The sequence below is a fragment of the Myotis brandtii genome, unplaced genomic scaffold (assembly GCF_000412655.1).
Source record: "Myotis brandtii unplaced genomic scaffold, ASM41265v1 scaffold423, whole genome shotgun sequence".
Classification (NCBI taxonomy): Eukaryota; Metazoa; Chordata; class Mammalia; order Chiroptera; family Vespertilionidae; genus Myotis; species Myotis brandtii.
Window position 1 is genome coordinate 1,118,559 of NW_005366214.1, and position 14,448 is coordinate 1,133,006.

The 14,448-nt window shown below is 38.7% G+C and overlaps 1 protein-coding gene across 1 annotated transcript in view; it reads right to left on the reverse strand.

Moving 5' to 3' along the window:
• Positions 1 to 10,502, reverse strand: part of SYNE2 (spectrin repeat containing, nuclear envelope 2) — a 269,558-nt gene extending 259,056 nt beyond the window's left edge. Inside the window, exon 1 of the mRNA XM_014545947.1 lies at positions 10,339 to 10,502. Coding sequence (XP_014401433.1) covers positions 10,339 to 10,417 — 79 coding nt within the window. The 5' untranslated portion in view covers positions 10,418 to 10,502. The remainder of the gene's footprint in view (positions 1 to 10,338) is intronic.
• Positions 10,503 to 14,448: the final 3,946 nt, after the last annotated feature.

Genomic DNA, 14,448 nt, shown 5'->3' on the forward strand with positions numbered 1-14,448 from the left:
ACCAGGCTCCCTTCGTTTCATGAATTCACCAAGTTTGTTTCTACCTTTGAGCTCTGCCGTGAGCTATTACCTCAGACTGGAATGCTCTTCTCTTGGTCTTTGCAAGGCAGCTCCTCAGTGTTATTCAAAGGCTCCTTAAATGCTCCTCCTCGGAGAGGCCACCTCTGACCACCCAATCTACAGACACCCGGACACTACCACATAAATCCACTTTTAATCCTCTATAGAGCTTACCATGTGCTGAAATTTCTCTTGATAATTTATCCTTTGTCTCTCTAACTTAAAGGCCAGCACCATGGATATATGAAGCTTACTGGAGTTGCTAGCCTCAGTATTCTCTTAATCGAAAATAATGCTTGATACAGGGTAGGGTCTCAGAAACACATGCTGCCTGCACGAATCCATGACCTGTACTCATAAAAACCAGATTCTGTGATGAAGCAGTCTGAGTTAGAAATATTTTGTTTTGAAGATATCAGACCCCTTGGAAGTTGTGCCAAGAACATTCAGACAGAGATACACAGTAGAACTGGTTCCCACTTAACTGAAGACAAAGCCAACCGTTTCAATGTTCTGGAAAGGTCCTCAATGTTTCTTGTATTTGAGAAGGGCTTTCTGTTCTGTGTGTGAGCCAGGTACCCTTCCTCTTGTAACCTTTCTCTGCGGCTGCGATTGGTGGTCCCCTCTGCAGTGAGGACTGAGAAGACCGAGACGTGACCAGGGAGTGTGGCTCCACCCTAGAGGTGAAGTGTGTGTGGCTCCTCTTCTGCCCTTTGCTGCCTGTGTCAGTCAACATGCATCCCTGCACAGGCCATCAATGACAGGAGAGATCATCACCCAGAATCCCAGGTCTCTCCAACAACGATACACATATTTAGAACTTGGAACATTTCATCTCTGATAAATCATTCATGTTCCTTCATGTACCACTTCTAGATGACTTTAAAAAACCTGGTGATAATACACTTCAGTTCTCATATTATATTAAGAACAACAAATGCAGTTTATCTTTTACTAAAATTTCCCTGAATGTTTTAGAAAACCGAAGCCATTCAGAGAAACTGTAAGCCCTGAATGATGAAATCAGACGAGGAAAGTAATCTCTTGAAGAAGCACATTTATAATGACCTCCAATATTTAGAATGTACTAGTATATCACACACTAAACCCGCCCAATGTGTATAAATTAATCTATTGTATTGACTTTTTCCCCTTTTAAGAGGAAGTTATTTTGAGTTTTATTTTTCCTAATATACTACTTCAAACTCTGAACAATTACACCCCCTCCCAACACACATGCATACATAAAAGCTGAGAAAAATCTCGTATCTCCCAAGGGGCTAATTAAAAAGGATTCTGATTTCTATAAGGAATGAATGAGATCTTTGTTAACCTACTTTAACAGGACTCTAAATGACCCTGGGTTTATCTTGCCCTAGTTTTCAAAATGTAACTGACCCAGAATAAACTAAGCTTATCCCCAAACTCCTGGCAAAAAAAAACAAAACACAGAAGCGAGAATTCCCAGAAGCTAAAGCTGCATGTACAACTTAAGAAAAAAAAATTTCCCTGAAAAAACTATACTGTGCAGACACCACTGTTCAAAGAGCTCTGATTTTATTTTTTAACTGGAATATTTGTGAAATTATAAAGCTTTACAATATCAAGGCAAATAATCTTTCAAGAAAACACAGGCAAATACATTAATTGCTACTGTGATATCAGGAACTTTCTAAAAGCTTTTGTGTTGATATAGGACAGCATGGATAGCCAGTGAAGGACTACAACTTGATTATTTTCTCTGGGTGAAATAATCTCCTAATTAGCCAAAAAGAGAAAAAAAAAAGACCCCAGAGATTATTTGCTTTTATTCATAACTAGAAGCCCAATGCACAAAATTCGTGCAAAGGGCTCAGCCCCCGCTGCTGTGGCTTTGTCCGGAAGAGCATCCGGTCTAATTAGCATATTACGCTTTTAATATTATAGACGATAACTAAGCAGTCTAAATTGGTGAGGGAAACCAAAATACTGCCTGCTAAAACAAGTCCTTTCCTTACTCTTCATTCATCATTTCCATCAAAATTCCAAACTGGGAATTGGCTGCAAAAGAAGCCTTTTACTAAGCCTGATCCTCTTTCTCAGACTTTACATGGTTTCACTCACTCACTGTCCTAAGGCAAACAGTATTTCTCTCAGGAACACGATACTAATGCACCACTGAGCTCCCAAACATCACATGCACACCTCACTGCCCTGAGTTGAAAGAAATCTGTTTCCATTCTGACTAATTTTCCTGAACACTGAACAGTTCTTTGCATTTGGGCACTTTCTATATTTTTTTAAATTGGAATGGCCACTAATTTATTCATTATACAGTTGTTTATTGAAAGCCTGACATCTGTCGGAAAGTTTATTGGCAATAAAGATACAGAAGTGTCCTGCTCAGGGACACTTGGAGGAACTCAGAAGGCCTATTAAAGCAGGTGCTGTCCAAACAAAAGCAAAAACTCAAGGTTAAGGAACAGTTACAGGGGGTTCAGCAAGAAGAAAAACTCCAGAAAGTTCTTACCAAAATGTGTTTTTTTTTTTACATTGAAAAGAACATATAACTCGCCTTGCAAATAATATGTCATATCGAGTACATTCTTATCCTTCACTCCCCCTAAAATTGGAATATAAAAATACATTTCAGTCATATTTTGATTTGGACATTGGATACCAAAATAAGGGATATGACCCTGAATAGTTAAAAAAACCAACGTGTTTCACACAAATGATTAGATTTGCATCCCAGGTCATTTTCTTGCTTTCACACAACATCCAAAGTACAGCCAGACTACGTGCTTCTTTGTTGTTGTTGTTAATCCTCACCCAAGGATATTTTTTCCATTGATTTTTAGAGAGAGTGGAAGGGAGGGATAGAGACAGAGAGAGAAACATCAATGTGAGTGAGAGATATAAATTGGTTGCCTCCCACATGCACCCCAACCAGGGGCAGGCATGGAGCCTGCAACTGAGACACGTGCCCTTCACTGGAATTGAACCCAAGACCCTCAGTCCGCAGGCCAACACTCTAGTCACTGAGCCAAAACTGGCTAGGGCTGGTCTAGGTACTTCTTAAAAGTGCTCAACCTATTCTTTTTTGTGCCCTTAACATCCAGCCCACAGCACATGCTGAATAACTGAATAAAATTAAACACTACATTACATTATGATGCTTGTAATCTAACCCACTGAACACAAATAATTGCTAATGTTACTAAAAATAATATATAAATTGAAAGCCTCCCTTCAGATGGTCATAAATAATGAATAAATTTAAATAGTGTAATAACCTAACCACAGAGACTCACATTTCACTACAGAGCCCTTCCAAGTAATGATATCCACCCAGCAGGCATAGGAGGGTTTTTAAATCTTTTAAAATATGTCATCTAGACGACAACAGCACTAAATAAAACATATGAGCATTGTTCGAAATGGCACAGCAACTGGGCTGAACGTAGCTCTATCCAGGTGTGTGCAGGCAGGTACCCTTCGCCAGCCTTCTGGCAGGACTGCATGAAAGTTAACCCCCACGTGGAGGCAGAGGTAACAGGATCCACACTCCTTCCCAGGCTGTGTCTAACTAATGGTAACATTCAATACTTAGATGCTGTTTTTCTACAGCACTGGCCTACCTCCGTTTCTAAAACAAACTAACTTGCTTCTGTTACGTAAATTTATTGTGTCCATTAATGGCCAACAAATTTATGGCCAATATTTACCTGTTCAAAAGAAATAACTTAAATCCGGAATATATAACATGCCCCCAAAAGTTCAAAATTTCCATTGCACTCATTTAAAATATCACAAGATGAGTCAACCAATCAGTGAATATCACTTATTATTATGATCAATTATTTTTAATTTGACTGTCACATGGGTCCTCCACCTGCATCATGCCTTTATTCTTTCCATGACATAGGACATTCTTACGACTTTCTTGGTAAATAGTATCTTTTATCTACGACAATTTATCTTAAGCACATCAATATAAACTAATATTTAATGGCCTTATTATTTGATGCTAGTAAAAAGCTAAGTGAAGACACACTAAATAAAAAGACAGCTAATAATTTGGACATTATATATGCTACCACTATTATCCTAAGCACTTTTACTACTAAACCTTAGAGCTGCTCTATCTTATTACCATATTCAATAGTTGCAAAGTCCTATGTGTCTTCCACCTTATGGTTTTCTCATCTGTCCCATACTTTCATACTCACTGCTATAACTCCAATCCAGGGTAATATTGTCCCACATCCAGATATTTGCCCAGCTTTCATACTAGTTTCTCCAAATCCATTATCTTAGCCTTTTCAAGTCTTACTTTAAGGTAAGTCTTACCTTAAAACTGGATTAATCTCCTTAACACACAACCTTGACCTCTAACCTGCATTATACTCTCATCCTCAAAACCCAATAGCTACCTACCACCTAAAAGCAAAATCCCCAAACTTCATGAGTTCGATTTCAATTCCCTTAAGGATTTTAATCTGAAAAGTAATTCTGAAGGATTCCTATATTGGTCTCCCATTAAACTGATGGCAAACAAAGTCCCTTTCAACTTGAAAATTCTGTGATACTTATCCATCTTGTCCCCTTACTATTTTCATAATCATATCAATCCAATATTTCAAAGGATTGTTCCCTGAACATATCTTCCCCACCTGAAGACCTTAGGAGAAATGTTATTTCAGACAAAATGTGCATTTACTATTTTTCTTAGGATAAAGAGAAGGAAGCACCTATGCCAGGTAAGAAATTCAATGGAAAGGTTTAAAGAAATTCTATAATAGATACCTTGGTAAAGCAAATAACTTTTAAAGACAGCCAATCATTTTAATAGCTTGAACTTCCATATATCAAATTTATTGAAAATATGGACCATCCAGCCCAGCTGGTGTAGCTCAGTGGTTGAGCGTCCCCCCATGAACCAGAAGGTCATGGTTCGATTCCCGGTCAGGGCACATGCCCAGGTGGTAGGCTCCATCCCCAGGAGGGGGCGTGCAGGAGGCAGCTGATCAATGATTCTTTGGCATCATTGATGTTTCTATCCCTCTCTTCCTCTCCCTCCCTCTCTCTAAAGTCAATAAAAACAAACATATTTTAGAAAAATAAAATATGGACCACCCATAGTAGTACAAGTTATACTATATTCTATTTGTACATTATCTGCTCAAATTCACAAACGCCATTTCTTTCTTTTCCCAACAACCCAACCATTTCAAGGCTATTCTCCTCACAAGACTGAGAGAACACAAATATCTTCCTGCAAAATGGGCCCTCAAAAGTCCCTTCATGAAGACATTCTCCAAGATCACACAAAAGATGAGCAAAAAGAAAGATGAAGTCACTTGTTTATTGTCTCGCTCTATGAATTTCAGCAGAGCACTTCCTGATTCCTTAGGCCTGATTCCGTGTAGGCCCTGCACACATGGGATATGTTTTCATAGCATATCAACGATGAATCACCACATTTCAATGCAGACATCTTAATCTTTTCTTGAGCATATTATTCTGAGTCAGGGTATGGCCATAATTATCTCACCTTAGATAAGTTTTGGCTAAAATAAAGTAGGCATTATATATTAAACAGGCCTGTATCTGCCTCTAAAAATATATTCTAAAATGAGGGGGGGAAAAACAAACCTTTCTTATGAGCAGTGATCCTTAGCCTCTCATATTACCTAAAATCTCGGTTCTCATATTACTCCAAGGATCATTAAGCACATGTGAATTTTGTTAAATGCAACTCTGATTACACAGTACACAAAGCCAAATGCTTTTTATTTCTCCTTGAAAACTGAATTTATTGGGGTGACATTGGTTAATAAAATTACATAGGTTTTGGGTGCACCATTCTATAACATATCATTTGTATATTATATTGTATGTTCACCACCCCAAGTCAAGTCTGCTTCCATCATTATTTATCTCCACTTTACCCTCTTCCAGCTCCCCCACTCCTCTTTCCCCTCTGGTAATCACCATACTGTTGTCCGTGTCTATGAGTGGGGATGTGGTTTTCTTTTTTTGCTTAATCCCTTCACCTTTTTCACCTAGAACCCCAACCTCCCTCTCCTTTAACAGCTGTCAGTCTGTTCTCCGTATCTGTCAGTGTGTCCCTATTTTATTTGTTTGTTATTTTTGTTCATTAGATTTCATATATGAGTGAAATCATATAGTATTTATCTTTCTCTGACTGACTTATTTCACTTAGCATAATGCTCTCCGGGTCCATCCATGCTGTCACAAAAGATAAGATCTCCTTCTTTTGGGGGGTTGAAAAGAATCATTATAAATCTGCTGATAACAATATAGAACTTCAGGAAATCTATTTGTTTCACAGTTAAGCTTTCATTCTATAGTCGTGAGAACTTCTTGATTGATATCCCAAAGGGTACCTGCCTAACGTGCCCAGCGTCAACTTCACCACATTATAGCATTAGCGCCCGACCTCTCCCCCACAGAGCAATGCACCCAGCACCATGGTCCCTGAAATACAACATGAAGGAAAATCCCTCACACTGGCAGTGAATGTACATCACCTTTCCATTGCAAACATCCCATACTCATCTCCTATTGTAAAGCAGACTGTGTAACTCTGTATAATTCAAAACACAGTGTGAGAAACTACTCATTTCTTAGTAATTTGCTAATTATTTTGAACTACTTGAACCTGAGATCATTAATATTACTTGAAGATGCCCATCTACACTTTAACTATGAGAATTTGCTATGGATTAACTGGAAGAAGACTATTTGAGTGAATTTTCCAGAGAAAGTTGTTAGGGAAAATCCCTCTTTCAAATTGTGGTTTGAAATGTGTCAGAGGGGGTGTGGTGCAGTGGAAAGAAAACCCAGCTCTGTTGCTCTCTAGCTGTGACTCCGGGAAAGTAATTCCATCTTCCTGAGCGATGGCTTCTTTCACTGTGCCTTAAAGATAAAAATATCCACCTCATGCTCTGGGTGGGGTGGCTCAGTTGGTTGTGCATTGTCCAGTGTACCAAAAGATCGCCAGTTCAATTCCCACTCAAACACACATGCCTGGGTTGCAGGCTCAATCCCCAGTGGGGAGTGTGCAGGAGGCAGCCGATAGAGGTTGTGCTCTCATTGATGTTTCTCTTTCTCTCTCCCCTCTGCCTTCTTCTCTCTCTAAACATCAATTTACAATCTATATAAATAAAAGCCTAAGCAACTGTCCAACTGTTCACCCTTTCAACCAGTAGCTATGACCACCAGGGGACAGACACTCAACGCACAGGCATGGAAACATGGAACAGACTGATGAATCTCAGAAGGAAGGGGGGAGAGGGCGGGAAGAGATTAACCAAAGATCTTATATGCATACTAGAGGCCCGGTGCACAGATCTGTGCACCGGTGGGGGCCCTCAGCCTGGCCTGCGGGGGTCAGGTTGAAACCGGCAGTCCGACATCCCCGAGGGGTCCCGGATTGCGAGAGGGCACCAGGCCTCCAGTTTTTTATTTTTAAATATCCACCTCGTAATGTGATTGTGAGGATCAAATGAGATACTGTATGTAAGAGTGCTAGAGCATGTACACAGAGGTCTGGGAAGGCACTCTGCAGTGGGGAAGAAACACTAAATACACTAACCCTGTAAGTGCTAAAATAGGTGCTACGGGAGAACAGAGGAGGCAGCGCAAATCTCAGTGGAAGAGAGAGTAAGGCCCAGGAGGAGGCTGACTCTGGCTGACTGTGGGATGGATAAGGGGTAGAGGAGGAATAGAAGAGGGACTTCTCCCAGTGGGAAGAGGAGGCAGAGGAGCTGCAGGGGGACAACCTGAACAAAAGCTCACAGGCAGGGGGAGTCTGGCCCCTTAGGGAGCTGTGGGGCAGGAGCAGTGATTGTGGAATGAGGTAGGAGATGAGGGCAGAGAGAAAGGCAAGCACCAGAAGGATGCCTGGGAGCCACACCAAGAAGCCTCGACTTTACCCCACATGTGATGGGAAGCCACTGAATAGAAATGTCAAAGCAGAACAAAACAAAACGGTAAAAAACGGATTTCTCTTTTATAATTTTTTCCTCTCAACCATGCAGTTTCTACTCTAGGTATGTGCTCCTGGATAAGAAATCCTTGGAGGCAGAGATTTTTACTGTAAATATATATTTAGAAATTATAACACTGTAAGCCCTAAAATAGGTCCTATGGGAGAACAGAGGAGGCAGCGCAAATCTCAGCGGTTTACTGAGCTCCTACTCTGTGCCAGGCACTGCCTAAGCCCTTTGCATGCATTATTGTTCATCTTCAAAACACAGTTGCAATATAGCCATTATCATCCATATTTCAAGTATGAGGAAACTGACTCAAAACAGATAAAATCGCTTATGCAAGTTCAAAGAACTAGCAAGTGGCAGAGCCAGCATTAGAAATTAGATTTATCTATTTACTGATGCACTGCCTTCCTGATACAGTTTAGGTCCATGACTTACTACTTGCATGCCACTAAAACTTCAGAGAAGAACAAGAACATTGATTTTTTTCCCGTTACATGAAAATTTGATTACAGCTACTTACAAATATTATATGACACTATAAAAAATAGACTTATTGAGAATTTTTTAAATTCTTACCTGAAGTACTACCTTTCACATATTATATGTTTCTTAGTCTATACAAATTACATGATAATTATTTTAAAGTCTGATGCATATAGGTATAGTCTATTGTAATAGCTATTGACCCCAAAGTCAAGAATCTAATCATTCAAACACACTTTTAATTAAAAAGAAAATAACAGAAAGTCATTTTGGGATCTTATCATAAATGTCTCAAATAAATTTAATGTACAGCAATGGGAACTGTAGTTAACAATACTGTATTGTATATCTGAAAGTTGCTAAGAGAGTAGATCTTAAAAGTTCTCATCACATGAAAAAATGTTCTGTAACTGTCTGTGGCAATGTATATTAACTAGACTTACTGTGGTGATTATTTCACAATATATACAAATATCAAATCACTATATTGTACACCTGAAACTAATACAACATTGTATGTCAATTATACCTCAATTAAAAATTAATAAATAAATACCAATAGTAAATAAGTCAAAATCTATGCCTTCTAAGTAACATTCCAAGAGTGCTGCATAACACTAGTCATAACCTTAAAATTACGTTAAAACATATTGCTAGCCCTGACTGGTTTAGCTCAGTGGATAGAGCGTCGGCCTATGGACTGAAGGGTCCCAGGTTCAATTCCGGTCTAGGGCATGTACCTTGGTTGCGGGCACATCCCCAGTGGGGGGTGTGCCGGAGGCAGCTGATCGATGTTTCTCTCTCATTGATGTTTCTAGCTCTCTATCCCTCTCCCTTCCTCTCTGTAGAAAATCAATAAAATATATATATTTTTAAAAAACATATTGCTACATAAATATTTGCAAAAACTTACCAAAGCCTTATTTCTTCTACACTACCTAACTACTCAGCTCACACATTTGCTTTATCATCAAAGGTGGAAAGTCTAGTGGCTAATGAATTTTCAAAGTACAAAACAAATATTGCCAAACTCCACAAGAAGCACTTAAGAGTCACATGATTGAAACATCATCATTCACTTATATTACTACTATTCCTTCCTATTGGTGCAAAACAGGATGTACATTTAAAAGAAGCTATGCGCAGAGGGGTGGGGGGTTGGGGGCTGAGTGAAAAAGGTGAAGGGATTGAGAGATACAGATAGGTAGCTACAAAATAGTCAAGGGGATGTAAAGTACAGCATAGGGAATATAGTCAATAATATTGTAATAAATATGTGTGGTGTTAGGTGGGTACTGAAAATACCGGGGCAACACGATGTAAAGTATATGGTTGTCTAACTGCTATGCTGTACTCCTGAAGCTAATCATATAATAACAGTAAATGTAAACTGTAATTGAAAAAAAAATTGTTTTAAATAATGAATGAGTGGGTGAATAAATAAATAGATAAATAAATAAAAGAGGCTATGTGCAAAGATGCAAAACAAGTGTAAACAATGCCAAGCAAACTGTGGTAACCATTTAATTTTTACTGCAAAGACAACAGAAAAACAGAAAGAAAGAATATTCATACACTCAGAGTGAGAAACTAAGATACCAAATTCCTTCCAAGTATTCCTTACTTTCTAGAGAGCTGAGCTAGCAATAAAACATTTAGGTGGCATACTGAAAGGTTCTACAATTGGAAAAATACGTAAGAGAGGCAGAAAGCAATGTGATTTGTGGATAGATGAGGGGAAGGTTTCCACAGCTGACACGGCGGGGGGTGGGGGGGCAATTTTAATTACCTTGCAGTGAAATGTGGAGATCATCGATGCCCCAGGAAACCTGCTCATCTTCGGTGGGAAGCACAGGACCGGATGCCATCCTTCGACCCAATGGAGATTATAACATGTCCATCTCAGTGAAAGAAGTGAACTAGAAGTAAAAGGGGTACGTGCTCATTAGCAACTGCAGCTCTGCATTTCCCATAAACACGCATCAACAGAGAACAACAGAAACCAAAAACTGCCCTCCGAAAGAGGCAGTCTTCCAGTGGCCGTTTCCTTAGTTCATGAGGAACACAGTGGCTACGCCTTCTTTTCTGAATCATAATCAAGATTTTGCCCTGTGACCTATTCATGCTCTCTGGAGCTGCTGGCAGAACTCCAAAAGAGCCAAGCCAGCATTGTGGATTCTAAACTCGTGGTGAAAAGAAAAGCTACGCAGTTAAGTTCCATATCTGGTCTAGAGGAAGTCAAGTTTGACACAAACTGGTGTTTTAGGCATTTTTGTGTATTTTATTGTCAGCCTTCACCCTGCAAGAATTTTCTTTAAAACTTTCACTTCTTTTCTTCTCCATAAATGTTGCCATTTGCTGGAAACAGTAAGAGCTGACCCTGCATAGCTTACAAAGTGAAACTAAAAAAACTGTATCAAAAAGGATGTTTCGGTAGGTTATCTATTAGACTGAATTATTTTCCCAAGTGCTTGTCTTTCCACCTACACATGTCTTTCTTTAGCCCCACTTTGACTCTTAAAGAATCCTTCCAGTAAGAGTGATTCTTACTCTGCAACTTTTTAATAGTATTGCTTCTTCTACGTTTTTGCCACTATTAGTGTCCTGGGGTCTAAGAATAAAACATCGACTTCTCCCATCCAGATGATGACTTTCCTATCAAAATAAAGTTAACCAAACATATAAAATGTATTAGAGAATGGAGGGATGGATAAATGTACAGATATGTGGTCAAGCAAATAGAGCAAAAACATTGATGGTAGAGTCTACATGTTGAGTATATGGGTGCTCATTGTAAATTTTTTTTACTTTGTTATATATTAGAAATTCTTCATAATAAAATGTTGGGGGGCTAGAAATATATAAACCTGAGGCCAACAGCTAGATACATTGATATTAAATATCCAATAGACCACTTTAAAAAAAATGCAAAGAATAAAAATCATTTAACAGTTAATGCTAGCCTGACTTCAAAAATCTTTTCAATCCTGTCTTCCCCACTGTTCAGTATCCTAAACCTTTTTACTATCTCTCCCAAAGATTTTTACCTACCAAATGAACTGTTTATTAATTAATAATTAATTGTTTTAGTCCCTGGATTAAAATGAGTCAGAGCCCGCCTGAGGTAACAGTGTTACTGTACTGAGTTGATAGGATTCTATCCAAAATAAAAGCTGTTTGTTAGTTCAAGTGAGCCTGTGTGCAGCCTGAAGACGGATAAAGGCACAAATGTCCTCAGCTTCTGATGTACCGAGGCCCTCCACTCCCCCTTCCCACACCAAGGGCTTCTGAACACAAAGTGAGACAAAGCACGTCTTCATCATGCCGGGAGAAAAACTGAATTCCAGAGTGAACTTCCCGTGGGCACCCGCTATTCCACACCAGGGCTAATTACCAGTGAACAAAAAAGGATGATAATAACAGTGGCAAACTTTCATAGCACGTACTATATGCAGGCACTGTTCTAAGCACTTTGCGAATAGAATCTCATTTAACCATTATAATAACTCTACGAGTTAAGAACGGTCATTATCCCCATATATGAAAACACAAAACGGAGAGGCACAAATGTCACACTCAGTTGTCTAAGGACACAGAGCCAGTCAGTGATGAGCTCACATTGGAACCCGGGCGGTTTTTGTTTAAGACGTCATGTTCTTTACTCATTTGTCCTTCATTTACTCAACAAGCATTTTACATGTGCTAGACCCTGCTTTCAAGGAATTCAATCTTCTGCGAATGACAAATGAATGGAAGAGTGAAATCCTCTCAGAAATGTACGTAGAAGTTGCTATGGAAGCAAAGGAGGAGTGCCCATCACTTGATGCTGGACATAGATGTGACTGTCAGGAGTATACTTATTATAAATCAGCATTTCACCCCAAATAGTCCCATTAGCATTATTCAGATACCTTGAATTTAATAAAAATATCCCTAAAAGCCACTCACTGCCATTCAGTATTCATCAAAGACAAGGCAGCAAATGTATTTCTATTAAAAATAAAAACAGAACAATAAACAAAGTGATAACCAGAGAATCAAGAAATATTCCTGTGCAAGACTGGTATGTGAGATTCACTATATTATATATTAAAGTAGAAAAAAAAAGTTTAGACCTTAAAACTATTTGAGAGTTTTCTGTTTTTAACAATGAAAATTTATTAGCAAACAAGTGAGCAAATATAATAATTTTTTATTTACTATAGAATATCCTAGAGATTCTAAAAAAATGTCCATCAAATGTCCTTCAAACCAAACTTTGAAGACTGAATCAACAATTGGAAGTGTTAGATTATTGACCCAAATACTGTCTTGGTACAATTATTTATCAAAACACACTACTGAAGGCAATTTATGACGACACCTCCAACACAACTGTTTTGGGGGAGTAATCTCTAGAGAGGAATTTGCTTACCAAGTAGGGCCCATGAAAAACTGAAACAGAGGAGAGAAGAAACAGGTCGGAGAGATTTTTCTAGGATCTGAATTGAGAAGCTAGAAAGAGTATGAAAACAGAAGGCAGAAAGAGGGCTGGGCCAAAACCAAAAGGTTTATCAACCAAAATCTCTGAGGGCCATCCTACCATTTGTATTCCGAGCACAAGAGCTGCTTTCTCAGGTAGAATCGCAGCACAGAAGAGCCCTACGTCACAGCTTTATTTTTCCTTTTCAAATAAAAGTTACACACGATTATGTAACAAATGATATTTATTTTAGAACATAAATAAACGAGACTATGCTTAAAAGTGAATAACAGACCATCTTCAGGCACATAACCAAAGACTGGGTAAAGAATTAATGAAGCGGCATTAAAGATTCTAAGATCAAGTGGAATCATGGGGAATTACGCTTTTAAAATCCATGTAAGCTAATGTACACATGTTTACAAATGGCATAAGCTATTTTGAAAGGACAGTGGTTTGCTTATGCAATACATCTTAATACGCCTCTGGTATCTCTAAAACCTCAAAACACTAGAGAATTTCCCCTTTTTTGAGAAATCTTGGCATTTACTTTGAATTATTATGATTAGAATTTTTCAACTCAAAATGAGATTACTTCTAGTGAATGGAATTATGGGTGGTTTTCATTCATTTTGCTTATCTACATTTTAAATTTTTCAGGTGGATGCATATTTCTGCTGTAATAAGAAAAATGTTTTTGCTTTTATTTAATACAGTGACAACAAATTGGGGACTAAGGTATTATTTGGGTTCAGGGTCAGTTCTCCAATCCATATGCTATGGAACCCATTATATCTGTATCTTCATAAGAAGAAAAATACTCTCTTGACCAAATAAAATATTAGAAAAATTCCGAGTTTGTCAAAAATTTCTGGTAAAGACTCCTAGAAGTCATTGGTAGCGCATCAAGTCTCTTTTTTCTCATTATTATACAGTTTGCTAATAAGCCCTACCAGTCTAATAACACTGGAAAAATCACTGTGGCAACAGAGAGAAAGGGACATCTATCTTATCTTCAAAGGCTGATCGGAAGGAGTAGCATCGCGGGATACAGTGAGTACATGCAGGTTATTCTTGAACAGAGTGATTTAAATGGTAGCTTTTCCCCTGGGGGCCTCCCTCATTCTTTTTTCCCCTACAGTTCCGCTGCACCGTGTTATTTATGGTCCACCCAGGACATCTGAAGGACCGCCCTTCTGTCAGTTGAGTTATAGAGATACTCCTAGCAACGGACAATTATTAACATTGATCTGCTTACAAGCTCACAGAAGAAAGTCGGTGCCACATGTACAATAAGTTTCTTCATCGTTTTCCCATTAACTTTTCCTGACTCTGTTATTACTTCTTTTTCATCGTCATTTAACCAGAAGCAATGGGTACACGTTCCCAGACCGGTTGGTTTTTAAAGTCTACTCTATTGTCTCCTTCCAGGCGCTT